Source organism: Pyricularia grisea (genome assembly GCF_004355905.1).
Source record: "Pyricularia grisea strain NI907 chromosome Unknown Pyricularia_grisea_NI907_Scaffold_1, whole genome shotgun sequence".
NCBI lineage: Eukaryota > Fungi > Ascomycota > Sordariomycetes > Magnaporthales > Pyriculariaceae > Pyricularia > Pyricularia grisea.
This window is the reverse complement of record NW_022156716.1, coordinates 3,091,811-3,118,882: the sequence shown is the minus strand read 5'-3', so window position 1 is coordinate 3,118,882 and position 27,072 is coordinate 3,091,811. Positions and strand designations below refer to the sequence as shown.

Sequence of the window (27,072 nt, the reverse complement as noted above, 5' to 3'; positions counted from 1 at the left end):
TTTTGCTCCACAGTGCTTCAGCGCGCGGCTATTCCCGCGTCATTCGCGAAAGATTCGGCGGCAGAGAGAATTAAGTAAACGAAGTTGGAGAGCATTTTGCCTACCGACGCTGCGCGCCAGAACAACGAACGCATCTGCACTGGATAGGTAGATAGATATCTACAGATATATACCAGTGTCCTACACCATGGCTAAGAAAGGCGAGCCTTTTTTTTTCAAACTTCTTTGAGCCTCAGTTGGGGTCCATCTCCTTCTTGCTAGCAAATGCTAACTTTTGACTCGTCGCCCTGGAACAGTCAAATCTCGCATCATTGGCGTGCGCCTCTTATCCATGGCCATGACCGGCTTCTTCTACCAAATGTCCAGGCCGAGAACCTCGACTCCCTTAAGCATGCTCAAATATGATCCGATAGGTGCGAACAAGCTCCTGCTCCATCACCGCCTCCCACCCACCCTTATTCAGTTGCCAGCCCATGGCCCCGAACCTGCAAAACACTAACAATCGGGGCAACTCACTTGACTGAAACCGCAGTGCGAAGAAAAGTCTTGTTCCTCGAACAAAAACGAAAATCAAGCAAGTGATAGGGAATCTTGCAATCACGATCAACGTTGAGTACCAAGGGTAGATCCCCTGACGGATTCCTTATCACACGAGGACAGCAACTTGCATGGTCGGCATCCTGTCGATACTGCGTACTCATGCTGTAGGATGGCCGAGAAGCATTTAAAGATACCGGGAGACTGGTTTAGGCAAACAGCACACGGTTGCGAATGCCTTATGTGGATAACATTTGTACGATTATTGAGACAAAGCACATAGAGTACGAGCATGCTGTTATACACTGCCAAGCTTGACTTTAATGTGCTATATTATGTATAGACTAAACAGCAACCTTTCTACGCCTCAGCAAATCTTGTCCCTGTCTGCTTAGGCTTCCAGCTAAGTTGAAAGTACTGGCAAGAAGATCTCAAAACACAGGTTAAGCGCATTGTTGGAGCAGCTTCCAAAAACTAAAAGCAAACGAGAAAATTCCCCGGCATAGTCTTGGCCTTTTGGTTTGCACAGTCAAGAAGCCGATCTCAAAGATTAATGGTTACGCCATGAAAGGCTACCTCAGGGTTGGATTGGTGATCATTGGGAGCGAACAGCCTTCGACGACTTCGAGTCACCATTCTGTTCGGTGATTTTTGCTGCGATGGGGGTTGCACGCCCCTCGAACCAGCAGGTGGCACGGTACTGTTCCTCTCCTTGCCCTCTCGAGTCGCAGCTGGGGTGACATTATTGAACCCAAGCATGTCTGTATTAGACTGAAAGCTTGACCGACGCCTGAAGCTCTTGGCCTGAGGATTGGTGGAACGGATTCGTTGCTGTTCTCTCTCAGGCTGCGGCGTGGACGGCATGTCAGCTTGCGTCTGTCTTAGTATTGGAACAGGTCGCACACTGCGCCTGCGGATGTTCCTCTCCTCTTGAACAGATACGATTACAGCAGATGGTACTACTTCCAACGGACTGTTTAGCTTGACTCGTTTGGCCTCGGCGTTTTTGAGTATCAACGCGAGCTCCGAGATCTCTGGCGTATTGGGAATAACCTGCTGCTTCAAGTATTGGTAGATTGCCAGGAAAACACTGGCTAGTTCGACAAACTCCTGCATGTCTCCTGGCAAGCCGGGCTGCTTTAGGAGCTGATGGTATATCTTTGAAGCAGTAGGGCTTTTCAATACCACCCACTCCTTGAGTCTCTCACAAAGAGCCGAAACCCATTTATGCCACTCTGATTTCAGTTCTCCAGCAGCGCTTAGTGATTGCTGGGAGATTTCTAGCTTATTGACCTTTGATTCCAGGCTAGCAATAGTCGCAGTTGCGCATTGATGGCGCTCTTCCGATGATTGCAACTCAGCAGTGCGACAATCGAGAGAGGCTTGCATCCTTGCCAGATCGTCAACTTTCCCAGCGAGTAGCTGGTCAAGCTCTGTCGCTCGTTTTCGCATGTCGGACAACTCATGTGCAAGAGAATTGGAGCGATTCTCGGCATCTCGAACGGCTTGTTCTTTTTGTTTCAGCTCTGCACTCAGGTTCTTCATGGCAGTGGCGTCTGTCTCGGTTTGAACTTTTGAGGCCGCCAGTCTCTCATTGTCTTTTGCTGATTCATGTTCTTGCTGCGCTATTAGTACGTTCAACTTAGTTTGGAGCCCATGTATTACGTCCTCCTTTTCTCTGAGTTGCGCTTCAAGTTCATCTCTTTTCTCGTCAGCATCGAGTGACCGCATTTTCCAAGCAGACTGTGCCATAAATAGCTTCTGCTCAGCCTGTTTCGCATCATCACGAGCTTTCCCAAGGTCTGTCACTAGGCTGGAGACCCTGTGGCAGTTGGTTGCTGAGGAAGCTTCCGCCGCGGCAAGACGCTCTAGACACTGCTCCGTCTCCAAAGCATGCTTTTTCATGGCATCGCTCAACTTCTGCTCGCTCTCAGCCAGGTTTTCAGCCATGCACTCTAGCTGCTTCTCTCCAGCTTGTAATTTCTCCTGGAGTGTTGCATTTTCGCATGTCTTTGTGTCCAGATCGTTTTGCAGCTTGTAGATCTCAGTCTCAAGACGGTCACTCTCGTTGTGCTTCTCCTCGATCATTGTTGCCAGCACCGAGTTGCCCTGTTTGCATTCCTTCAGCTCAATGACGAGAGCATCCTCCCTTGCGGAGTGCTGGGTCTGCAGTAATTCTAAAGAGGCCTCGATATGGCTCAGTTGACGTGGAATAGTGGTGCTAATATTATTCAGAAGTCTGGAGTGTTGTTAGTACCGTATATGACATATGCAATCGGAGAGATGTCTTACGGTGCGACTGATTCGGTAAGCCTGAGGCTGACGCCGGATAAAGCTTCAGCTTGGTTCGAATTGTGTGAAGCGTTTTCACTCATGCTTTCAACGAGCAAGTTTATTCTGCGGTGAAGTCAGCACCTGTTACGGGAGATTCGTGCAGAAAAAAGGAACTGGCGATGCAGGCACTTACTTGGACTCCAAACAGCCTTGCTGCTGCGAGTCCTTGGCAAGTCGACATTTATCTTGTTCATACAGCTCCAGGAATTCACTGAAACGGGTAGCAAGGCTGGTTTCTAGAGCATCGATTTTCCCTGAGTTATCCAGTAGCCTTCTGACTGTGTCTTGTTCACGAACAAGACATGTATCCTTCTCCAGCAACTGATCTGTAAGATGCTTCACGATGAGGTCTTCTACATACAGTCAGCAAGTGTTGCGGTTAGCCCTTAGACGAAAATCACCAGTGAACCTGGTAACAGCACTCACTTTCTGCGAGAGCCACTGCATTCTCTTGACGGACTGCCCTTGCAGCATTCAAAACACGCTTCTGTACTTCATCAGTCTTCGTGAGCGCAAGGCCAACATTAACCTTGATGTCCTGTGCTTCCTGCCGGACTTCACAAAGAACCTCTTCCAATCGCATCTTGTTACGCTGGTGAAGCTCCTGTTGTTCTCTAATGGCTTCGTTGATAGTCTCCTTGATCCTGGCTGCCTTTTCATGAAGTCTAGCCTTCTTAGACTCAAGGCCAAGATGTTTGTGCTGAAGATCTGCCATTGCCTTTTCTTGAGCTTTGATCTGCTCGGATTGTTCTTCGGCTCTGTGCTGCTCCTGTTCCAGCAAACGGCGAAGCCCGAACACCTCGCTATCCTGATTGATGCGTTCAGCATTTTGAGAATTAGCATCTTGAACCAGTTTCTCTTTCTCGAGCTCCCATGAAGCTGTTGACTCAAGAAGCTCAGTGAGGCGGAATGCCTGGCCTTGAATGCACTCTTCTTGCGAAGCACATTTTCGACGAAGCTCTGAGTTCATGGCTTCTAAACGTTCGCGATGGGCTCGCTCATCCTCATACATTCTTGCGTGCTTTTGGTTTAGCTTTTCAAGAATGTACTTGGCATCTCTATTTGTTGCTGAGAGTGTGGAGCTGCTCCCAGGACTTGGGACCCGATACTCTGCGTGATTGGCAAGCGGACGGGACTTGGAGCGGCTGTGAGTATGGTTATGCCGTGCCACAGAGTTTGCATAGTCTGGTCTTCTCGGAGGCGTTTCTCGTGAGTCAATCGCAAAAGCATGTTCTGGAGTTATTCTTTGTGGTCGATCACGCTTTCTTTTTCTCTGGATGGTATCAGAGCTAGGTTGCAATTCGAAGCTCAGGGTTCCCAGATTACTTCCGTGGTCTCGATTTGAAATGTGATTCTCGGCCGGACCTGGGATCTTGCGAGCATTGGATGGTAGAGAACTGGGGACAATCTCGTCAGAAACTATACCTGGCACCATGTATCTTATCGGCTCCTCTGATCGGCCATTCCGGAAGCCGTACACCATTGCCTCATTTGGTGACTCTGTAGCATCGTTGGCCGCTTGGTCTATATTGCCTGGTGTATTTTCGGCCATAGCTCCAGTATTACTATAGTCTTCCCAAGGATGACACATAGTCGAGCTCTGACTTGCCGCTTCTACACGTCGACGGCTGATAGAAGCTACCGGTCGATACTCGGTCGGAGGGGTGGTGGTCTTGAAAATCACACGATTGTCGTTATCTTTTGGCTGTCGTGAAGGAGGTGCTTGCGTCCCCGTATGCTCGGGAGTCCCGGACACAGCTTGAAAGCCCTTTTGAGGAACTGCGAATGATCTGCAGAATACGTCATAAGTTTGAGGACTCATAAGGTGGTTGAACAAATTCCGAGAATACTTACGAGGTTTCAGTCTCATCGAGTGGCACACCAGGCCGGTGACGACGCAAGGGATGTTTGGTCCAAGCAGGTGGAACGGACCATGTGAAGCCAGCAGCATTTTCTTCTGGCGCTGCTAGTGGAACTACATGGTGCTGAAGAGGCTGACCTGACTTCTGACCTTCCGTAGAATTCATCTCCAAGAGACGATGATTGTTGTCGAAGTGGTTCTTCCCTGCAGCTGGCTTCTTTGCCACGTAGCTAGAGCTATGGGGTCTTTGATCCAGGGGTGGTGTTGATGTATCAGGCTGGTTAGAGACGGCAACCAAGGTATTGGTATTTTCGGTCGAGCTCGGGGTAGCTACCTGGCTGTCCAACCACCGTGTCGTTGACATTTCGTATATCCAGGCCACGGGCTTGGACCCAGTTGCTCCGCCGATGGTTGAGTCTTAGCACTTCTTGAGGGGAGCCACAACCAGGAATTGGTGGGTGCATATAGCCAGGCAACTTTCATCGAAGACTGCAGTATTAGGAAGATCAGAAGGGAGAGCACAGTTAAGGTGAATACTTACTTACCTACCTAGGTAACTCTCAATAAAGCCAAGGAGATGGAAGGGGCGTTCAAGAGATGGATGCACGGCTTGGTCCAAGATGATGCCTACCTAAGTACCAGTATACCTATTGTTTCTGGTCACAGCAAGCTGTAGCAGTTTCCTGTTCTTAAAAGTGATGCTTGCCCAACTGGAAACTACAGTCTCCAGTCCAGATGCCCTATTGCATTTTTACAGAGTATTAACCTTGGCCGCGCCTGCCTATATAGACCATCTCAGGTACGGTAGCTAAGGTACTGGGCTATCGGAGGAAAGTACTTACCTACCTAGGTAGGTATGTAGGTAGGAAGGGACGGGATGTAGGTTGATAGCTAGGTAGCCATTTACTTATTCGGACGAGTAGCACAATGTTGACACCGTGAAAGAAGGACACAAGGTTCAATGCTCTGTTATAATCACCAATGAATTAAATATATTCGTTCATACTCACAGAAAGCAATTCAAAATTGATACCTCCCGTCCTCATGCAGTGTCTCGGACTTGATCAAGCAAAGATATTTAATAGCTCAATCTCCTTAGAGCCATGGTATCAGAGCGCACAAAATACCTAGGTACCTTAGGTGGCCTGGGCTACCTCAAATTACATAGATGTTGAGCCAGCAAGCGTATCATTGAGCTACCAGTCAAGAGACTGGTTACATTCAGCAATCGTTGACTTTAATTGAAGAGATTCCAATATGCATTCAGCCAATTTGGTGTATAACCTGCCAAGAATAAAGTATACCTATAAGAGAAGTAGAAGAAGAAAAAGATGCTCAGAAACATGGTCAAGCCTCCACATCAATGAACCATGGCTGCTTCTCCCCATGATGCCCAATGTTGCATTGGGCGACTAAACTGGCTTAACCATGTGCTGAAGGCAAGAGTGTTAACAGCGCCAATTGTTGCAGGTGTTCCCTTCAAGTGCCGCCGATACCCCTTGTCCCTCGACGTCCATTGGTCGCCCCACCAGCCAGTCACACCCACCATTCCGTCTCGTCAGGGGCAGCTCGGCGCTTGCATTCATCAGAAGAGCCAATGAGCTTCGATATTTGGCAGACGAACATGCAAAGAAATGCGGTTGTTTCAGTGGAGATCACAGCGTCACATAGTTATCACAGAGCGCTGGATTTGCATTGGATGTTGTAGTGACGGAGAATGGGCGTAGTTGCATTTTCAGATCTATTTCAGTGCCATGGAGCGGGTTGCCGAATGGGCCTCGGGTCTGGCGCTCTGTGGCCCGGGACTTAATTCCCCCTGCTTGGACTCTGGTATATCCGGACAATGACTGCCACCAACTTTGATCGACTTGAGCTTCCTATTTCTACCCTGTTCCGTTAAACATACAAGTGTACCGGGGCAGAAATCCCTCTTCGACACCCTACACTCGTAAAACGAGCACCAGTCAATCCGTTATACATTGTGTCCAAAATTCACGTTACCTTGTCACTTCTGCTGGGTCAGCGAGTAATCCCTTCACCATGTCCGCAACGACAAGCTCAACCAACCCTCTTTTTACGGAGGATGTCGACCAGACCCCCGATCTTGGAGGGAATGCTGCTGGAGCGGCTGGGTCCAGCGAAGGAGGCGTTCAGCTCTCGTCGAGTGCTTTGATCGCCATCATAGTTGTTGTCTCAATTGTCGCCGTTGGTGGCAGTAAGTGCCACCGTTTTCCCCATGGCTAGCTGTCAGAGGCCGTCACTAACTTGAACCAACAGTTGCCTCATCTGTACTCTTCTATCTCGCCAAGAAGAGAGAATGGAAGATTCGTGAGACCATTCGTCGGTCCGCCAGGAAGGTCGTCACTGCCCTCACTCCACGGAGGACAGAATTCCCTAAGCATGTCAAGGAGTCCAGATCTCGAGGCGATGGACGTGTTAGGCTCGACGATGTTCCACCTACCCCTCGTCTGAGGCCAGGAGACCTCGAGAAAGGACTTGCAGCCACGAGAACAAAGAGGGCGGACACAAGTCCCAAGCCGAAGCGAAGCAACTTCAGCAGGAAGTAACTGGGAAAGGTAGCATAGGAGATGTGCTAAATTGGACGATCGGCGACTTGACAACGTCTACGCCAAGATCCAGACGAGGTTATGAATTTTGCAAAGCCGCCATTATAAGGCTAGTGTATCATTGGTAGTATTGGTTGTTGGCATACAGACGAGATTCTGTGTGCTCAAAGTTTGCGCATTGTATTGGAGCTTGCACTTCGCCTTGCGTTGGAAGGCTTGGGCCTGATGGCAACAGGCTCCTCCTTCTTCTTCTTTTTGGATTCTGGAACAAATGTGATCTCTTTTTCGCCGACGCCTGGTCCTCCATAACGTGTCTTCTCAACCCTAGACTTTGGCATGCGAGATCCAAGTACGGTATCTTTGGCGCGCTTGCCTTGGTTTGCTGAAGATGAAACCCGCATCTGTACACCATCTTTGCCAGATCCTCGGATTTCATCGTCATCGCCGTCACTCGTGTCCTCATCAGAGCGACTCTTATCTGCACTTGCGGTTTCTTGCGGTGCCACAACAGTGCTGGGGTTGAGAGCCTTGAACTCTCTACTGGTCTCATCAATGACAAAGTCGTCATCCTCAAATAGGCTCTTGAAACGGTCGTCACCAAGGACACCAGCCTCAGTATCAACCTTCTCCCTCTTCTCCTGTTTCTTGAGAAGCTTGTCAACCAGCTTCTGGTTAACCTTGACCTTCTTGTTGCCTCTGATTCTGCTGGCACGCTCTTTCTCGACCTTCTCCTTGACCCTCTTCATCCTCTCCTCCTCATACATGTATGGGTTCGCAATTAGTCGGGCCTGGTCATACAGCTTGGCTGCGACAAAGTAACCATGCATGTATGGCCTGAGAAGGTTTGTCTTGCCGATAAGGTGAGCAAGACTGAGCTGTTTGAGTTCGGGCAGGGTCAAGAACTTGTAATCGTCGTATGTCTCCGTGTGAACCTCCTCCGCCATCTCCTCAACCAGATTGTCAAGGAACGAGCACCATCTTGGGGAGTTGCCCAAATGGGGAATCAGCCAAGCATGCATTTGAGGACCCTCGTTGGCGGAAAACAGCATGCCGGTTCCCTTGCACCAAGCGACATGATTGATGTCCACAACAGGTTCAATCGTAGTCCAAGGATTGCCGTTTGACTCGTCCCAGATTTTGATTGATTTTTTGTCGGCCGAAAGTATCTGCTGGTTGGTTAGCTCTTTTTCATATACCAAAACGTACAAATATGCAGATATATACTGTTGAGATTCTCACCTTCTTTTCCTGCGATGATGTAGTCATGTGGATGATATTTTTAATGGGGAGACCAAAGCCGTGATCTTTCTTAAGAAGAGGGACAGGCCTCCGCAGGTCATAGCGCTGTATAATACCGGTACTAGAACCAGTCGCTATATGAAGTCCCGATGGACTGAACTCCAGAGCGGTGACCTCTCCATCATGACCTCCTATTGTGGCAACGCGTGACTTGGTTCGAGGGTCCCAGAACTCGACTGTACCAATAGAAGTTCCAAAAGCGGAGAGATTATGGGTGTTCTCGGCCAGGGCCACGGTATTGACACTGCCCACATTTATGCTGCCCTGCAGTCCTCGCTCTATGCCGTCGTCCGTGCCGCAGTCGATCTGATACGATTTCATAAACCTCCCAAGCTCCAGGTTGAGTCTGAAGACCTCCGCCTTGCCGTCCGAATCCAGTCCCGTTGCAGGCACAAGAGCCTCGGTCGAGTGACGGTCATAGGCTAGGTCACGTCCGAACCTAGGCAGGCGAACGTGGTAGTGGCAGCCCGCCAGGGTGTGTAGCTCGAGACGACGGTCGTTCTGCAGATGCAAGCTTTTACTGGCATCCGAGCTGAGGAGTACAAAGGTCTGGTTCAGGGATGATGTATGCCTGGCATAGGACATGGACAGGCTGGATAGGTGGTGGGTGTGAATCTGAGGCTTGTAGGTACCGGTGCTCATGGCCCAGTCGCCATCCTCGCTGACGCGGACACACATGGACGCCTCCTCGAACTCGAAGTCTTGCAGCAGCTCAATGCGATTTGCGTATTCGGGATCATTTTTGAGAGACTGCTTTTTCTTGCGACTCAGCCATTCCGGCAGTGAGCGCGCTGTGGATGCGCCGGAAACCGTATATACCGGTATTGTGCCGGAGTTTTGAAGCTTCATTGTGGCGGTCGTCCGGCAGACAAGTGCCGGTTATTTGGTGGGATTGTCAACTATCCGAGGCCGATCAAAAAACAAATGTCCCATGTGCAGGTATGTTATCGCAGGTGAAATAAACGAGACGCCATGGCGCGGGCTGGATCTGGACGGCAGAAAAAAAAAGTTGCCCGCCCCTCGTTATCGATAGCGCGGAATCTCCAGCTCTTGGCTTTTTTCAGGGATCGTTTTTCACTGATTTGAGTGGATCCAGCGGGGCGGATATCCCGTCCGAGAACCCCAGGAGGGTGGCAGCTACAAGATCCGAACCCTGTCAATCCTGCATTTGTCTCGGTGCTTGACCCGTCCGTCTATATCTCCGTCAGATTCGCTGCCCCGTGGAGTCTTTTGCACAACAGCAGCCAGCCATTGGACCACTTCGGCCAACCCGGATGTCACAGCATCGACGACCTTGTTGACAAATGGGAGCTATACCAGCATATTTGATACTTTGTACCTAATATCCACGAAAGAGACGCCGACTCCCCGAAACTGGCGGACCTGGCCTATTACACCGTACTACCACGAAACCTCGATCGCTTCAACACTCAACAAAACAGCGCCGCAAGACTTTCAAGGTAGCGGGGCTGCAGATTATGGAGAACAGTGTCCACAGCTTTCAAAGTCAATCAATAACTCAGGATTATCGCCACTCTTGACTTCTGACGCGACGACGTCGGCTGACCCGCGGGTTGCGCGTCGCGCTGCTCCATCAGTACATAAATTCGTCCAACATAACCGTTGCATGACCAGCTGGCGCCGGGTCGCCATATGACCTTGGGCACCAGATGGGACTCTCAGAGCCTCCGTCATGGACCCTGGGGATTATGATACCAACACACTGCTCATTGTATGCGTTCCGAATTATTCTCCTTTGGAAACCTATTGAGACTGACCAATGTTCTATTCATCTGGGATACAGAATGACATAGCTTCCATTGCATTCCGTGTGTACGAGCCTGTATTCACCTCCTCAGCGTATACATTTTCTGCCTCCGACGTCGAGAGGGACCTGAGAAAAGATGGACACCTGGTTTATGCGGACGGCATCCGCCGAGGGATTTGGTGCTTCTATCTTGTCGGGAAGGAGGGCTCGAATATCACTCAGGCTGCTCCACAAAGTCTGGGGGCGTCATTGGAAGTATGTGGGTATAAACTCAATCGAGTCGATGAGGGTGGCTTCGAGCCCATAGGTCTGCTAAAGACCCGACATACTGCCACAGGCGCGCTCAACCCAAGAAGCAGCGCCTCGCCCGCCGGGTCTGTCATGGAGCAGCCGTCTTCCCGCAGTGCACAATCGCCTGGTTCTTTGCCTCAACAAAATTGGACCACTGGGCCACCGGATCAGGAAGCCAAGCCCGACGCAAGAGGCTACTCGAGCGTGCCGGTCAGGGAAATTTATGGCTATTTCATCAAGGCTATACTCTCTAGTCTTTCAACTGCGTTCTGTTCCGTCATTGGAGCCATAGCCCTTAATTCGCGCACATTCCTATTGCCATCTAAAGCCTTTGCAAGCTCTGAAGGTACCGTCGGACCGCATGTTCCGAAAGCTAATCTCGCAACACTCCGTGTATACCTTACGACTACAGGATCACTCGTAATGAGTCTCACAATTTCCTGTGTGGATGGGCTCATGGCATCTGCGGATCGTATCGCAGCCAACCCGATGGCTGCTAAAGTTCCAGTGCTTGTGGCGCCATTAGGGGCTTTTGGCACGCTTCAAGGTGTTGTTGATGGGGCGGTTGGTATTGGCCATTGCTCACCGCAATCTCCAGAAGCCCAAGTAGCCAGCTTGCGGCGGGACATGGATGGCAGTGTCGGGCGCTACAGGGACGATTGCCTTCAGTTGCTACGACTACGAGGGATTCCGCTTTCTGTCCTTGAAGAGACGCCATGGGTGATAATTCATTCGCTGAGAAAGAGAGTATCTAAGCAGGCGTTGGACGGCAAAGCCACCCCTGGTGGTGTCCTCGGCGTTGGATCTCTCTGCTGGCCATCCGTACTCTGCTTTCACAAAGCTCCTCGAGTGTATCAACAACCATGTGCTTCGCACCGCAGCGTCTCTGGTGGATTCAATGCGAAGTCGCTGGACCCCTTATCATTTGCAAGTTCATGGCTTATAGGTTCCGAGAAGCGCGACTCTATGCTACTCAAGCGCCAGAAAGAGAGGGAGGCTGCCGTCGCCTCTCGACACGTGGGGGACAAGGAGGGCTTGGCACAGACTCTCAGTACATATTCACCCCTTACCTTGCGGCGGCAGAGTAACTCTAACGCGCCGCCTGTCCCCGGAGCGATGTATCCAACGCCACCGGACGGCGTTCAAAATCCTGCTGCTGTGGCCCAGTACCTTGAAGCAGCTGTGTCAAGTCCAGCTAACGCTACTACCGTCGCTGCAGTTGCTCCAAACGATGTTGACACGGTCATGACACAGGCAGGTGGCATGGGTGAAGCTTTTACCGAAAGTTGGGACAACGCAGATAAGCGCGCGGATAGTGGATACCTCGAGATATCTGGCGGCATGGGCTCTGATATATTTGGCGACAACAGTATCACGGATGCCGACTTCAACTTTTTTGACGATCAGCCTGGGGGTGGAGATCTGGACTTCTCCAGTGCAGCTGGCGAGACTGGTGGCTCACTGGACTTGACCGTCACTAAGATTCCAAGCTTTGAAGGACTACCACAAAACCCGCCCACGAAACCCCCAATGCAAGCTGCCATGCCGCCTCCTGTGCCAGTATTCGCAAAACCAGAACTGAGGCATGCGCGGAGTAGCATGATGGGCAATATACGACATGCTAATGGGGAAAACCGGGCACGCAAACAAGCTGCGGCGGGTATTAAGCGGGTACCTAGCCCATTTAACGCCAATATTGTGTATAAGCGAGTTAGAGCATCGCTGTCACTGCAGAGCTTGCCCAAAAATCCTGCCACAGCAATATCTCCCATGAGGCGGGGAAGCATATATGAGAAACTAGGGTTCGACTCGTCGCTTGCAGTGAACAATAGCAAGTATCAAGAAAACGGAAAATTCGGGTATCGCTGGGACTCCAATCCAGGGCAGAGGGATGCAGCTCATGTTTCGGCCCCTACTACGACGAGCTATTTTCAGCGTCATGGTAAAAAGCGCGCCAAGTTAAAAGAAGCCCCAGAGCAAGTTGGCGCTCTTGTTGCCAAGATCACAGGGGATCTAGAGGCCAGTTCTCTCCACCAGAGCCCAACGAAGATTGATGAACAACCGTCGGACGACGACTTGAGCCTAGTCTCGGACGTGGACGACTCAAGCTACACCAGTGAGGAACCTTCTTCGCCCGCAAAATCCATTGCAACCAGGCGTCGTCCAGAGGATGATGCGAATTCCATGGCATTGTCTCTAAGGGACTTGGAAAACATGGGTGCGCCTTCGCCTCAGCTTCCTGTGGACCTTTCTAGGTTTTCCAACGAGCCTCTTGAGCTGCCACTAGCCAAATATTTTGCCGACCGTCAGTCTGTCGAGTTGCAAGGGTCGTTAACGGACGAGGATTTCATCAACACGGCTCAGATCTTGACCGAACAGGCAGCCTCTGGGCTCTTACGATTAACTACACCCCCACTTGACTCAGACTTTGCGAACTCTAGGGAAACGCGTCGGAACCTGGCTCTCTGTAACCGCCACTGCTTACAAGTGCTTTGTTCAGCTCTTCCGTCATCGCTACGTGGGACGAATGAGAGTCGCTTCAAGGGGCTTGTTGATTTGCAAGATGTTCCAATACTGGGCCCGCCTCCTCGACAACAAGCCAGACCCCCGGGCAGCATGGAGCAGATACGGCCAAGCGTTTTCCAGATCCAACCGCCGCAATTTGAGTTGCGGCGCCATGAAACCCGTCTTTCCTTGCTTCCTTCTTGCATGGACTTTTGGGAAAGTCTTGGGCTTGGACCGTCGCAGGGACCGAAAGATGTCCACGCGGTCTGTGTTTTCCCAGAAAAGGGTGGTATGTCGGATCACGTGGACACTTTCTTGAACCGCATGCGAAATGTTTATGAATCTCTCAAGCTTGGAAGTTTTGAGCGGCTGCCTTCGAGCAGCAGCATCTCGGAAGGACTGCTGTCTTACGAAGCTGAGGGCAGCTCTGTATCCGTAGTTGAGTCTCCAGGGTCACTCATGCCACCACAAAGCACACCAGTGGCCGATCAGATGGGGAAATTGAGCCAGGCTCTCGCAGCTGCGGCAGTCGATCGCAAGAACTTTGTTGTATATTTCATCTACAACCCGGCAAACCCTGCTTCGATCGTTGACTGCTGTGCAGCATTTCAACGTCTTTACGAGTTGTTCAAGAGAATATTGACAGAAAAACGTTTGTCTGTTACCAACGAGCTCGTAATGCAGCTCATACCGCTCGACATTGTAGCAGCGCCCTCATCTCTGGCCATACCGGCACCTTCAGAGTATGTTAGGCTTTCTCTGGAGACATACGACCGTTGCACCGTGTGCGATGGTTCAATGCCTATGCCGGCTGTCATTCTGGAGCAATCGCTACCAAGGATGATCGATTTCAAGCTGATTGGAACGTCTTCCACGAACGTTCTGCACGAAAACTCATGCATGCATGTTGCTTATGCGCAGAGCGTCGACGAGCGTTGGATCACGGCAGCATGGACTGATAACCGCGGCCTCAAGCAGATGACTGCTTCATACTGCCTGGGAAGAAGGGAAAGGCCGCTGACGACCTCTTTCGCAAAGGTGGCGCAGGAGATCTGGGAAACCACCCAAGACGTTATCTCGGCTTGGAAGGTTCACTGGCAGATCATCATTTCCAAGTGTGGTCCCATGGAGCCACATGAAATCGAGGTCTGGACTAGTCTCCAGCAGGGTGAAACAAAGGAACCTACGACCAGTCTCACCTTATTGGCGGTAGACACTGACCCATCATTGCACCTTATTCCGCCTTTAGTCAAGATACCATTGTCTGCTCCTACTGCATTCTACACCACCCCGGCCTCAACACCGCAAGCTTCGGTGATGTCTCCAGACGGCAACACTCCCGCAACACCTATGGGGGCTACTGGCGGGACAGCTGTCCCGACGACCCCGGGCGCTGAGACCACACCGGCCGAGTCGGATCCTGACACCATACTTCTTGACATCACTGATACCACATGGGGAGCTGTGCTGTCGCACAGGCTCAATAACGCGGCTTCTGTTGTGGAACTGAATCCTACGTTGGTCAGCGGCTACCTGGTCAAGCGTGGAGGTACGCGGGTGGAGGACCCGCCGGTTGTGATGGAGGTCAATGTCATGTACACCGAGGGCAACCCGCGCATGTACGAAGCGTTACTCCGGGAAATGCTGACATATTTCAGGGGTCTTGGGTCTTTAGCCCGAGCCAGGGGCATGGTTGATCGCGATACAGATATCAGGCCATGGCATGTGGCTGCTGCCGAGAAAGGTGTGCAAGTTTTGTACCAACTTATGTGACGAGGCTTTATGAGGGATGACGCGGCAAGGGACGCGGTAAAGAAGGCATGTTAGAATAGCAAGGATATCCTATCGTCCAAGCTGAAAATCCTTCGTATATACTTGTTTCTTTTTATTCTTCTGCAGCAGCTGGGACGTAGACACTCTGCCGTCTAGCAAGATGTTGCTCCTGTATACTTTATGCAACATTTGATGTTCCAATTCCTCATATACACCGGGCTCCTTCTAGCTATTCAGGACAGAGGCGGAGCCGGGAAAGAGAAACTCAAAGTTCTCAAGGGCCTGTTTGCTGCGGCCCTCGGGCTTGGTCATAAACTTGACGGCGCCGACCGAGGCGCCCTCGAGGTGCTTTGCGTTGACGACGTCGGCGTTTTGGGCCTCGGCCAGGCGGTCGAGGACGGCGGCCACGAGGCGCCTCGCGTTGGCGCCGTTGGCAGCCATGAAGCCCAGGACCATGGCGACGTCGACATCGTCGCTCGAGTGCCAGCAGTCATAGTCGGTGGCCATGCAGATGGGCTGGTAGGCGAGCTCAGCCTCGCGGGCGAGCTTGGCTTCGGGAAGGGTCGACATGTTGATGACGGAGCCGCCCCATGATCGGTACATGTGCGACTCGGCACGGGTCGAGAACTGAGGTCCCTCTATTGAGAGGGAATTACGGTAGCGATGTCAGTGAAATCTGCGTGACCCGGTGTTGGCTTTTTTTTATATGCACTAAAAGATTGGAGAAAAGCAGGCCGGCACAGAGAAAAGAAATCCAAGCTCAAGGGGAGGGAGGAGGCGAGAGGGATTAACAAGAGACCGTACCCATGACCACGACGGTGCCCTTGTCGTGGAGCACGACGCCGTCGCCCGACATGGCATCGGCGCAGGTCTTGATGACGGCGGCGACCTTTTCGTCAAAGGGATCGGCGAAGCCGACGTGGCCGACAAGGCCGCCGTCGAAAAAGGTAAAAGGACGCACGCCCTTTGTGCGGTCGATGGCCTGGTCGGGCAGCACAAAGTCCATGGGCTTGATGTGCTCCTGCAGGCTGCCGACGGCCGTGAAGGCGACGACGCAGCGGACGCCGACGCGGCGCAGGGCGGCCATGTTGGCGCGGCTGGGCACTTCGTGCGGCGCGAGCTGGTGGTGCAGGCCGTGGCGCGACAGGAACGCCACGGCGATGTCGCCGTGCTCCAGGATCTGGATCGGCGACGACGGCTCGCCCCACGGCGTGCTCACGCGGAGCGCCGCCACCGGGGTGAAGCCCTCGAGCTTGCTGAGACCCGTGCCGCCAATTACGGCGATGCGGACGGGTCCTGCGGGTGTTTTGTTTTTCTGGATCAGTGTGCTGATAACATTATTTGGAAAGGAAATAGGGGAAGAATGGAATGGTGCTTGGGTCGGAAGAGTTGATGTAGGTTAGGTATCTTTTTTCTTACTTTTGGTGTACTCGCTCGGGAGCTTGGCGAGCACCTGCTCAATAGATTCAGACATTTTGCGAGATTTAGATTCCTCAAGTAATAAGAGCAAGAGTGTGAGTCTTGTTTGCTTTCAAGTCAGGATCTGATTCTTTAATGCGACGGCCTCTGGGGGGTTTTGTTTTTCTTATAACGCAATTTTTAAAGAGCTTGATTTGTCAAGGTTGATGACCTGCAGCAGCAATAAAAGGGAAATAGAGTGATTTACTAGCATGACACAATCTTGCTTACGGCTCCACAGCCATTCATCCCCCTATGTCTTCCAGTGTCCTACAACCTTGCGTACACTTGGAGTGCCCAGGTGAGTGAATACCTGGATAGATAACTGAATCCATTCCCTCGTATACTTGATATCCAGTATGCATCCATTCGAAAACAGTTATCTTATGCCAGCTCAACCGTCACACTATACATTTAAAGGGATCATGTGGAAAAGTGTGACTGGGCAGGCACACACGTCTGTTGTCCAGGCGTTGTGCTTCCAAGTGGCACACTGAAGGCGCATGATCAGATACTACATCTTGCATTGGGTTCAACTGGGACTACAGCTCTAATCCCGACTTATAAAATGAAGTAAAAAAAAATATATATATATATATAGCTTTTTACTTGGCGTCTGGTTTGCCACATTCGACTGCCCGCTCACTTGGAGAAAACCGCAGTGTTGTTTTCTACCCCGCCACAATAACGTCGTTGTTTTTCAGTGATCGCTAAGCACAAGGTACACAGGCGAAAGCCCCACTCCACAGCAGTGCTTCGGATGTGCTGGACCCACACGACGAAAATTAAATTCGAGTCCTTTGTTGCAATGAACAAACAGTACATAGTAAATTCAAGTTGGCCGCGTGTCTACATATTATGATCAGATTAAAATCCTGTCTTTTGTGAAAAAAAAAAAGAAAGCAAGTAGAAAGCAGGACTCTTTGTCAACATACAACTTAAGCTATAGTCACGCAATACTGCTTTCTCTCTCTCTTTCTCTCCCTTTTGTTGGCCCGCAGCCTCCGGCTATTGACCGGTCACAATGCCGCCCGTGGCCATGGGCAGCAGTGTGCCCCCCGTGGACCGCATCAGCTCTCATTCAAATGAAACCATCGAGGAGCGATGCTTCCACGGCGTCCTGATATGTTTGGAGGGCCACTACTCCGAGTCGCCCCTCATGGGCCCCCAAACTTCGGTCAAGGTTACGAGCATGGTCGCCAAGACTCTCGAGAAAACCCATACCTACAAGGACGTCCGGTAAGTGTGAATTTCTTTTTTTATTGGTCGTCGAGTCGGTAAATTAGTTTGGTGAACGTTAGGCTCATGCTGATTGACCTCTTGTCTACCAGCGAGGCTCTGTCCAAGAACGTGAGCATATGGATGTATCTCTGCAAGATATTTGCATCCGCCATCCCGACGTTGAGCAAACGCTCCGTTGGGTCCAGCGCTCTTGACAAGGACATGGACACCCGGGAATGCACTGGCCTGATTCTCAAGAACTATGCCCTGTTGAAGGAAGACTTGCAGCTGCTTAACAAGTTGATGCATATTGCCCGAAACCTGTTGGTCACCTCGGAACCTGAGGTCCCCCAGGATATCTGCACCGCAGTTCAGTTTGACCAGATGGTCTACCAAACAATAACCCTTTGCGTCAACGTCACCAGCAAGGGGTGTGATGCCGAAGGGCTGGATGATGTGTCAAAGCTGAGATTATCCGAGATCACCGAACTCTGTAAGTTCCATTAATGTCTTGAAGGGGTGCAGACATTCTCCATCCTTGCCAGGTTCGTTTTATGCTGACAGCAATCCCAGACAAGAAGCTGATGGTCACATCTCTTCAGCAGGCACACAACTGGACTGCCAAAAACGACCGCAACAAGATGTCGTTCTGGTATCACGTTCTGTTCGAGGACGATTCAACCGCCGACGATGACGAGACAGGTTTCCGCCTCGAAGTGGCCAAGACTGAAGTGTGGCATTGGATCGAGCGCAATGTCACCATGTGCGACAAGGCTCGTGCTCTTCTCAAGGACTACCACGAGAAGCAAGCACATGCACCGCCCGGGTTGCTGCCTCAGATTGGCCCATGGGCATGCAACTGGCTAGAGGATGAGGTATACAAAGCCCGCGTTGTGCACCCACACCCTACCACCGAGCCGGTCTGGAACGAGCAGGAGCCCGACAAGTTCGAACAGGACAAGGCGTATGGGCGCGTATCACACGAGATAGACATGTGGTGGACTAGAGCGCGAGATGAAAACTACTCAGAATGGAGAGTACCCATGCCTTCTGTCGAGTTTGCCCAAAAGCGTGCCGAGGCTTGCAAGGTCAATCTTCTCAACCAGTACACCGCTTACCGGGAGGGAGACTACGAGGATGACGATGAGGGCAGCTTCGAGTATGCAGAGGTTGAGGGCGAGGAGGACCTCGAGCCCGAGGGTGAAGGTTCTATCCATGATGGGCCCAGGGATGACTCGCGCAGTCTCGTCCAGGGTTACGTGGAAGACATGAACGAAGATGACGAGGAAGAGGAGGGTGACGAGGGTGACGACGACGCCGAGTCCTATGGGGATGGGCCGATGACCGGCCTCCTCACTGAAATTCCTAACATCCTCGATCCCAAGCAAATCGAGGCGCTCCACATGATTGTCAAATCATGCATGGTGGACACGGTCAACAGTCTTGCCCCTTACGAAAACAGGCAACGGACCAGGTGCCGCATGTTCATTGCTCTGGAGTGCGGCAAAAGCCTGCTCAGGGAGATGCTGGTCTTCATCGCCGTCTGGGAGAAGGACGAGGCATCCCTGATCTTCCAGATCACGACGCAAATTGTCGAGGCTCTTCACCACAATGCCCTCCTTCCTTACACGTGGAAGGCCCTGCGCATACCAAAAGACATCACTTCGCCTGCTCAGACGGTTCTCCTGCGTCTTATAAATCACATGTACCGCACACAACCCAAGAACACTCCGGCGCCCGAGTCCCCGGCCGAAAAGCATGTGGCCGACAACCGCATTCGGCTCTTGCATTTCCTCTTCATCAACTTTCGGAGTCGCATAGTACCCGAATGCCTGGCCCTCATGGTAATACAAGCGCATATAAGGGAGCGCGAGATCCACGAGGCCGATTTCCCCGTAGACAACTGGGACATGGAGAGGGCCAAGGACGGTTTGGCTCAGTTCCTTGACTTCCTAATCACAGCTGCTGAAGACTATGAACTTCGCACGAAGCTGATTGAATGGGATGCTACATACGAGCTGGTAACACTCTTGAGGAACTTGGAGAGGGCTGTGGAAAAGAAGCCACTGGTGTCGATGCCTCCCATGGCTGTCCATAGCCCCAATACGACAGGCTCCGCATCACCGGCAATGCCTCATTCTGCCCATGCCCATGCCAACGGTGACGACGATCTTGATGGCCATCCACCGCCTCCAACCCCGCCAGTCATGCCTCCCGGTCAGGAAGCAGCCTACAAATACCCGTGGCCTGAGGTCAAGTGCCAGGTACTCGCGCTCCTTGCAGCTCTCCTCCAACCCCCTCCTGGTAAGACAACGCCTGGAAACGAGATTGTGCAGAAGAAAGTCGTTCAGTACAACGGCATGCCCGCACTCCTCAACTCCAGTCTGTATGACGACAACAACCGCTTCGCTCGCGAGAGGGTCCAACTTTGCCTCAAATGGCTCCTTGACGGCGGCGTGGAAGCCAATCAGTTCGTCAACAATCTGGTCAAGGTGAAAGAGGCCGAGGATGGCGAGGCGAGAGCCAAGGCGGCAGCAAGCAGCCAAACTGCGGCAGCTGCCTCTCCCGCCCCATCAACTGTTGCCAACGCAAAGTCTGCCCCGACGAATAATGGCAAGCCCAAGCCCGGCGAGGTCACGACCGTGCGCATCGATGGCATCGAGGGAGAGGTCAAGGTCAAGGTGCAAGCCTATACGCCGCCTACTACTGCAAATGCTTCCAACACTCCAAAGTCTTCAGAGGCAAGAGATGCTTCAAATCAGGCCGCTGCTTCTTCATCGACAGCGCTGCCTACTCGTCCAGCCCCGCAACCTGCCACTGCTGCTACTTCTGCCACAGCCGGGCCACAGAGGCCTCCCAACGATGCTGATAGAGAATACATGTAAGGGCATACTCGTATGGGAAACTTTTTGATTCTTTCTTCTTCTCGTCTCATCCTTTTGCGAACGCCCACACAATCTCTGTTCTTGTTGAGATCATCACTGTACCCCATGTAAAGACCCATGCTGTTTTTGGGATGGGGGTTAAAAAAGAAAAATAGGGGAAATGAAACTTGCCATCACTTTGCTCGCTATCAAAACCCTCTTTTTTCATTTTCACCATTTCCGCAAAACAATATTCTTATTCTTACCCGCGTTGAATCATAGGAACAAGTTGAGCGAAGCCATAGAATCATTAGTCCTCCCGGGCCTGCAGAGCATAGGAGGAGGACAGGGACAAGCGGGGCAAGGAGCAGCAGCGGCGGCGGCGGCAGCGGCAGCAGCAGCAGGCCTATCGGTGCCGCTCCTCGGGCCTGGGGTCGACGCCCTGGTCGGGACGCCTGGAGCCGAGCAGGGGGCCGCCCTGCTCCTGGAGTCCATGATAGGCCTGTACCAGATGGGCGCCCAGCAGCGCGGCATCCAGGTCGAGGTCCCCGAGGAGTGGAGGCGCCTGCTGCGCGACGGCTGGGAGGCCAGGATTCCCACCGTCTCCGAGTGGCTCAGGCAGCGGGTGCTCGAGTTCGAGGCCAGGATACCCGAGGAGTTTCTAAAGCGCGTCGAGGAGCAGCACGAGGCTAGGAGTCGGACCCCACCTGGTGGTGGTGGGGGTGGCGGCGCAAAGGGCAACGCGAGTTAGAATTTTTTTTTTTTTTTTTTTTTTTTTTTCGAGGCTTTTGTGCTCTTGGGCAAGCAAGATAATGTGAAAAGAGAACACGATTTCCATCAAGTTGTGGACATGCGGGGGTTCTTACTTTTTCCGAGTTTGGCCTTGAGGTGTTTCTTTTGAGCGTGGCGTTGACGACCAGACAAATGCTTTTGTTTTTATTAACATTACTGCTTGACTAGAGAGTCGAGTACCAGTAAGAAAGAGTATGAAGGAAATCCCTAGTGGACAGACATCTGAAAAGAATCTTACAGACCATGAAGGGACAGTATGTAGAGACTGAACCAATTTGAGCAACGCTTAGATTACTTTTCTCATGACCTAACCACAGTCTAGAGCTACTACCAACCAATCGTCCCTCTTTCATAACCCCCTCCCACCAATTTTGTGCCTCAGTGTCGTATATACGTCACAACTCCAAATGTTTTGCTCTTTTTTTTTGCGTTCTTTTCAGATTTTGACTAGTCGTCCTACTCATTCATCAACATGGGCTATCGTCTTATCTTCAGCTAGAGTTCGCCTGTAGTACTCCTAATCCCTGCCGGCGGGACCACGCGAGCCTTCTTCAACGGCGGCCAAGATCAGGTCCTTGGCCTTCTCAACCCCGTCCTTGGTGCCCACGACCTCAATCGGGTCGTCGCTACCCTGCTTGGGCACCGTGATGGTACAGCCGCTCTGCTTGCGGATCTGGTTGACCTTGCTGCCGCCCTGGCCTATGACAAACCTATAAGTGCGAGGGTCCGACAAGGTAAGGTATCCGGTCGCGCTGGGCTTTTGGGCCTGGGCCAAAGCAGTCTCGAGGAGCTTCTTAGCCTTCTCAACGTTCTCCTCCGAGCCACGGAATACCCAAGGGATGGTGCCATCCTCGTCGGATCCGGAGGTGTTGGCCTCCACGACGTGCCACGAGTGCGCGTTGGCATCGGGCTCGTCGGTAATCAGAGGCAGGGCGCCACCACCACCATTGGAGCGAGTCTGTTGGCTTGGCCTAGGTGGCACCTGATGACCTGCGTGGTCGACAGTCACGTGCAGCTCGTTGCGAAGCTTGCGGAAGAACTGACCCCCACCGGACACTGCATGGTGCAGGTTGCGAGGCACCTCAACCGTCTCGCCCTGCTGCTCTTTGATCAGAGACAAAATGTGCTCCTTGGCCGCATTCACGTCCGAGGGTTGACCGGAGATCTTGACATCCGTCTTGCCATCGCCCTGCTTGGGGATGTCAATGGATACCTTGAACTTGTTCTCCATCTGTCGCTTGACATCTCCGCCGCGGCCAATCAGTGTCCTGTGCTTCTCGACGGGGACGTCGATAACATCAGAGACCTGGCTTTCGCGTTGAGAGACAATCTCCTGGATCTTGGCGAGGATCTTCTCAACAACCTCGGTGCGACCTTCAATCTTGATTGTGTTGCCCTCCGAATCCTGTTTAGGGAATCGAACGGTACGAGCGAGCTCACGACGATCATCGGAGCCGCCCGCCGCAACGACAATATCGCGAAGTGTCGAGCCTGAGACGAAAGATATGGTCAGTATGTCGGTCGAACAAGTCGGGTTGTTAGTCGATACTTACCACCAGGTCCAATAAGCGACTTGTGGAACTTCCTGTCAACCTCAACTTCCCTCACAACAGTGTCATCAAAGACAGACTTCTTCTCCTCGAGAATCTTCTTGGCAGCGGCAACCTGGGACTTTGTACCCTTGATGAGTATCTCAACGGTAGAGTCGGGAGTATCCCTGCCATTGGGGATATCGATCTTGGCACCCGTCTGCTGACGCAAGGCATCCATGTTCGATCCTCCAGATCCGATGAAGTGGGGGAGCTGCTTCTGCTGCACAGTGATGGTAGCCGTGAACGAATTGTCCCTCAGATATTGCACCAGTGACAAGATCTCGTCCCGAGCCTCGTCTGCGCCCCTCTTGGGTCCTCTGATTATGACTTCGTCGGGTGCTTGTTGTCTGCGTGGCTTAGCGCCTGCCTCACTACCAGCATCGCCAGCCGAGTCGTCATCCTTGGCCGGCTTGGCCGACCGTGGGAAGAAGATCAACACCTTGTACCGAGTTTGCAGGCGGTTGATTTGCGCGCCCTGTGCTCCAATCAACTCCCTGTGGAACTTGGGATCAATCTTCAGAACGTGAGTAGTCTCATCTGCGAGCTGGCGGCCCAAGGAGAGGATGTGAGACTTGGCAGCTTCGGCCTTGGCCTTTGGCCCCTTGACCTCGACCTTGCCATTATCGACCTGAATATCAACGTCGAACCTCTCCTTGAGTTCCTTGATGTTGCTGCCACCCTTGCCGATAAGATGATTGGCAAACTTTTGAGGGAAATCGAAATCAAGAGTAAAGCCACGTTCCTTCTCATCCTCTGTCTCCTGGGCCACCCAGGCGTTAATTTTGGCAGCAAGCTTTTCCACAGGTGTCTTGGGTCCACGGAGAATAACGGTTTGGCCGATGCTAGACACTCTGAGGGGAATCTGGTCCTCGGGCCTCTTCTGTTGCTCAGCCTTGATGAATCGCTTGAGCTTTTCGTGGAATCTGGCCGGTCTCTTGTTAGCATATCACGTCACTCTCTTTGTCTCCACCCAACGTGCATGGCGCCGTTCTCAACTTACTTCTGTGGCACCTCGATGGGATGTGTCAGGATTTCTTCCTGTTGCCTGATGATATCGAGAAGGTGCTTCTCGGCTGCGCGAAGACCCTCTTGGAACTGACGAATGTCAGACTGGGATGGGGCATTGCGAGGCACTTGGTAGGGCGCGTCGAAAGGAGCAACCTCCTCAAATACCAGGAGAACCGGTGCACCGGCCTCGGAAGTCTCTGGAACGACCATGTTGACACCATACATCTCCTTGAGGCTCTTGTTGACTTCTTTCTTGAGATAAGTATGAAAGAATGGATCGACAGGGATGGTAGCCATGCGGGATGGAGGGTGGCTGTCAACAAGGCCCTTGATCTCGGACTGAGCGCGGATCGCGTTCTTGCCGTCACGAGCATACAGCTCCCACGGCAAAGCACCGTCCTGGGTGTAAGGGGTGTTGATGTGGGTATTGTGCTGCTCTTCGAGGCGCTGGATTTCCCGTCTTTGGCGAAGGTAACGCGTTACATTGCGTGCGTGGGCTGACGCACCTCCTGGTGCTTGGCGGTGGAAGCGCGAGATGTCCAGGTTCGACATCTGCATGTTCATGGCCAGATCCATGGCACGCTCCATGCCGTTCTGGACCTTGTTTGGTGGGCCGATGATGGTAACAACATCGTCCTCCCCATCCACAGGCATGACTATCGTGCAACCAGTTTCATTGAAGAACTCTTCGGCTGGCAATCCTCGCTCTCCGATGATGAACTGATGTCTTCCACGCTGGATTGATGCTTGTTCCAGCTCTAGCTGCTGGTGCAGCTGCTCAGCAATACGCTCAATTTCTGCACGTGCAGACTGGACTGCAGCCCGGTCACCAGCCAGCTGTATCAGGTTCTCGACGGGTGCCGGGTTGAACGTAGGGCGTTGACCAATGGTTGTCGGCGGCGGCGGCTGGGCTGTGAAAGGCTGGTGCGGAGGTATGCGAACAACCACATCGTCACCCAGTTGTAATGCACGAGAGAGGAAAGGGTAAAACTCGGCGGGGATGTTCTTCAGTTTCGTGGTCACATTGGCAGAGCGCTCCTTGGCGATGTTCAAGATAGCGTCTTGTGCAGCGCGGGCCGAAACAGCATTTCCTTCAATCATGACATCGACCATGGCTTCATCATCGTCGTCGACAGGTTGAGCATTGTTGTCTTTAGGCAACTGGATGCGAGCTCCGGTCCTCTCTTGTAAAGACTTGATTGTCGATCCCTGTTTTCCGATAATATGCGGCCTTACGGACTGGGGAACCGAGACTGTCACGGTTTGCTAGAAACAAGGTAGATTTTTATTGGAATCAGCACAACAAGCTTGTCGGCTGTGCGGGAACAATCTGGCTCGGGTCAAATAACTTACTTTGGCACCGATCTGCTGCACGAGGTCCCTCAATGCCTGGTTGGCAACATCAGAGGGGCCAGTTGCCTCGAAGCGAAGGCGTCCGTTCGGAGCGGTAACCATTGACACATTGGCCCGAGATTTACGGTTCAGGTCCTTGAGAATATCCGGGATAGGCCGCTTCAACTGCGAACGGGGCATAACCTGCTGGGGTTCCAAGAGTACGTGTGCGACATTGCGACCGGGGATAGACAGTGATGGAGGGCCACCCTTGGAAGTTTCGGAGCCACCATTGGCATAGCTGCCACCATGGACATTATTGCCGTCGGTAGGGCCTTTGGCGTTCCAGATGGGCGCAACACCCGAGTTGGCTTTCTTGGGGCCGCCGAGCTCAGGGAACAGCTCATGGGATTTGGTGTCCAGGCTTTTCGACTGACCATACTCGGACTTTTGCTTCAATGTCGGGACCGGGAGATCAGGGTCCTCGGCATCTTCGATGGTGACCGTATGCTTCTGGCGAAGCTGGTCGGCGAGCGAAGTGCTTTGGTCGAAGTCGACCCGATCGGAAGCGGTAGCGGAGGACATGGCGGCGGACGGGGTAGCGGGTGTTCGGTTGTTGGAGACCGATAAACTATGGATTAAGAAGCTTTAGTCATCTCAGTCTCGAGGGGATGAAAAAAAGAAGCAACTTCGAAAGATGTAAACATTGGGGGGTGTTTTGTTCGGGTGGGTTTTATATTTTATTTTTTGGGACATTTTTGACATCAAAGTGCGTGAAGCTTAGGATTTTTGACTTGCAGGCTGGCTGCATTACATGTATGCGGGGTAAAACATTGAACCAACAGAATAAGTTTTCGGTTGCGTACCTCTAAGTCGTGATATCAGGCAGGCAGGCAGTCAGAAGTGAGGCGAAGGTCGAGATGCGTGTGGCTCGGGATTTAGAACATGATGCTGCAACTCAAGAGATGGTGACAGATGACAGTGTATGGAACAAGAGGTATGGTAAAGGACCAGCCGAAGGTCTGGACTTTGAGAAGTCAGAGTGCGACAAATATCATTAATCGACGAAGTCGTCACCAAGTCAATGAATGGATCCTAGTGAGGCTTTGGGAAGAAGGACAACGTTGCGTTGACGAAGTTTCTCGATAAAGTCGATTGATTGTGGTGTCCTCCCGACCTTGTACAGGGATCTTGTTCAATTGGCACCTGCAGCAGGAACCACTCACAGCCTAGCATTGAGCCTCTGCCCCACCTCCACAAACCCCACCATGAAGCTTACCCCTGTGGTTGGTTTGTGTGCGAGTGAGAGAGGTATGGATGTGTGCTAAGCTGCCAGAACGAAACTCAATCCAACACAACTAGCTCAACCATGTTGGTTTGGGTAGTCAGGATAGCTAAGGTACCTAAGGTACCACCTACTTTACCTTACCTGCTTACTTACCTATCATCAGAGTGCCACAAGAATATGTCCTTTCCAAGCCCCAATCTCGGCTTGTAGATCTTTCTGTTGATCTCTAGTTGGTGCTCACCTCGATAATAGGTGCCCTAGATTTTTGGTAATCATTTATTGAACCGATCAGTAACCTGCCACGGCAGTAGCCCAGAATGTTCATATATGCAAGATTATTGTTGTGCAACCACATGTGAATATATCAGCATGCCTCGTGCATCATGCATCGGTGCAGAGAGGTGGCATTAACCTACCTACCCCCAGATAAGGTAGTGAATCAATACGACCCATGTGTATTGAGTGGGCAAGGCCAGCCCTAAGATCGTCACATGGGAGGCGTTTGTTCCTTGGTGAGGGTTTAGAATGCACCTTAGACCTAGACCGAGTATAGTGCATTATAAGATTTGCGCATCCAGGCAG

The 27,072-nt window shown here is 52.0% G+C and overlaps 8 protein-coding genes across 8 annotated transcripts; 4 read left to right on the top strand and 4 right to left on the bottom strand.

The window, feature by feature from the left end:
* Positions 1-331: 331 nt before the first annotated feature.
* Positions 332-582, top strand: PgNI_00919 (uncharacterized protein; the record flags this gene model as incomplete). Its single annotated transcript, XM_031120996.1, has 2 exons — positions 332-413; positions 533-582. The coding sequence occupies 2 exons, from the start codon at positions 332-334 to the stop codon at positions 580-582; spliced, it is 132 nt and encodes a 43-aa protein (XP_030986763.1).
* A 498-nt stretch (positions 583-1,080) lies between these two features.
* On the bottom strand, positions 1,081-5,096 carry PgNI_00918 (uncharacterized protein; the record flags this gene model as incomplete). The annotated part of the gene is made up of 5 exons (XM_031120995.1): positions 1,081-2,776; positions 2,830-2,934; positions 3,005-3,224; positions 3,298-4,661; positions 4,726-5,096. 5 exons carry the CDS (start codon positions 5,094-5,096, stop codon positions 1,081-1,083), a joined length of 3,756 nt encoding a protein of 1,251 aa, XP_030986764.1.
* Positions 5,097-6,468: 1,372 nt separating this feature from the next.
* On the bottom strand, positions 6,469-9,538 carry PgNI_00916 (uncharacterized protein). Its single transcript, XM_031120993.1, has 2 exons — positions 8,539-9,538; positions 6,469-8,465 (listed from the first exon to the last, which is right to left on the bottom strand). Exons 1-2 carry the CDS (start codon positions 9,445-9,447, stop codon positions 7,464-7,466), a joined length of 1,911 nt encoding a protein of 636 aa, XP_030986769.1. The 5' UTR covers positions 9,448-9,538; the 3' UTR covers positions 6,469-7,463.
* Positions 6,773-7,299, top strand: PgNI_00917 (uncharacterized protein; the record flags this gene model as incomplete). Its single annotated transcript, XM_031120994.1, has 2 exons — positions 6,773-6,947; positions 7,010-7,299. The coding sequence occupies 2 exons, from the start codon at positions 6,773-6,775 to the stop codon at positions 7,297-7,299; spliced, it is 465 nt and encodes a 154-aa protein (XP_030986768.1).
* A 247-nt stretch (positions 9,539-9,785) lies between the features above and the next one.
* Positions 9,786-14,935, top strand: PgNI_00915 (uncharacterized protein; the record flags this gene model as incomplete). The annotated part of the gene is made up of 2 exons (XM_031120992.1): positions 9,786-10,330; positions 10,403-14,935. Exons 1-2 carry the CDS (start codon positions 10,292-10,294, stop codon positions 14,933-14,935), a joined length of 4,572 nt encoding a protein of 1,523 aa, XP_030986766.1. The 5' UTR covers positions 9,786-10,291.
* Positions 13,341-16,556, bottom strand: PgNI_00914 (uncharacterized protein). The gene is made up of 3 exons (XM_031120991.1): positions 16,355-16,556; positions 15,740-16,231; positions 13,341-15,573 (listed from the first exon to the last, which is right to left on the bottom strand). Exons 1-3 carry the CDS (start codon positions 16,407-16,409, stop codon positions 15,161-15,163), a joined length of 960 nt encoding a protein of 319 aa, XP_030986767.1. The 5' UTR covers positions 16,410-16,556; the 3' UTR covers positions 13,341-15,160.
* Positions 16,557-17,417: 861 nt separating this feature from the next.
* PgNI_00913 (uncharacterized protein) lies at positions 17,418-21,229 on the top strand (the record flags this gene model as incomplete). The annotated part of the gene is made up of 4 exons (XM_031120990.1): positions 17,418-17,632; positions 17,725-18,107; positions 18,179-20,495; positions 20,761-21,229. The coding sequence occupies 4 exons, from the start codon at positions 17,418-17,420 to the stop codon at positions 21,227-21,229; spliced, it is 3,384 nt and encodes a 1,127-aa protein (XP_030986772.1).
* Positions 21,230-21,549: 320 nt separating this feature from the next.
* On the bottom strand, positions 21,550-26,316 carry PgNI_00912 (uncharacterized protein). Its single transcript, XM_031120989.1, has 5 exons — positions 26,069-26,316; positions 25,224-25,848; positions 23,863-25,136; positions 22,824-23,785; positions 21,550-22,761 (listed from the first exon to the last, which is right to left on the bottom strand). The coding sequence occupies exons 2-5, from the start codon at positions 25,785-25,787 to the stop codon at positions 21,788-21,790; spliced, it is 3,774 nt and encodes a 1,257-aa protein (XP_030986773.1). The 5' UTR covers positions 25,788-25,848; positions 26,069-26,316; the 3' UTR covers positions 21,550-21,787.
* Between the last annotated feature and the right edge of the window lie 756 nt (positions 26,317-27,072).

Excerpts from the sequence above, each read along its gene's own strand:
- PgNI_00916 (XM_031120993.1), bottom strand. The coding sequence starts at position 9,447 with ATGAAGCTTCAAAACTCCGGCACAATACCGGTATATACGGTTTCCGGC. Across the intron at positions 8,466-8,538 it reads CATCATCGCAGGAAAAGAAG|ATACTTTCGGCCGACAAAAA; the intron begins GTGAGAATCTCA and ends ACCAACCAGCAG.
- PgNI_00914 (XM_031120991.1), bottom strand. The coding sequence starts at position 16,409 with ATGTCTGAATCTATTGAGCAGGTGCTCGCCAAGCTCCCGAGCGAGTAC. Across the intron at positions 16,232-16,354 it reads CCCGAGCGAGTACACCAAAA|GACCCGTCCGCATCGCCGTA; the intron begins GTAAGAAAAAAG and ends AAACACCCGCAG. Across the intron at positions 15,574-15,739 it reads GGGCACCGTCGTGGTCATGG|AGGGACCTCAGTTCTCGACC; the intron begins GTACGGTCTCTT and ends CCCTCTCAATAG.
- PgNI_00912 (XM_031120989.1), bottom strand. The coding sequence starts at position 25,787 with ATGTCCTCCGCTACCGCTTCCGATCGGGTCGACTTCGACCAAAGCACT. Across the intron at positions 25,137-25,223 it reads TGCAGCAGATCGGTGCCAAA|CAAACCGTGACAGTCTCGGT; the intron begins GTAAGTTATTTG and ends CCTTGTTTCTAG. Across the intron at positions 22,762-22,823 it reads GTCGCTTATTGGACCTGGTG|GCTCGACACTTCGCGATATT; the intron begins GTAAGTATCGAC and ends CTTTCGTCTCAG.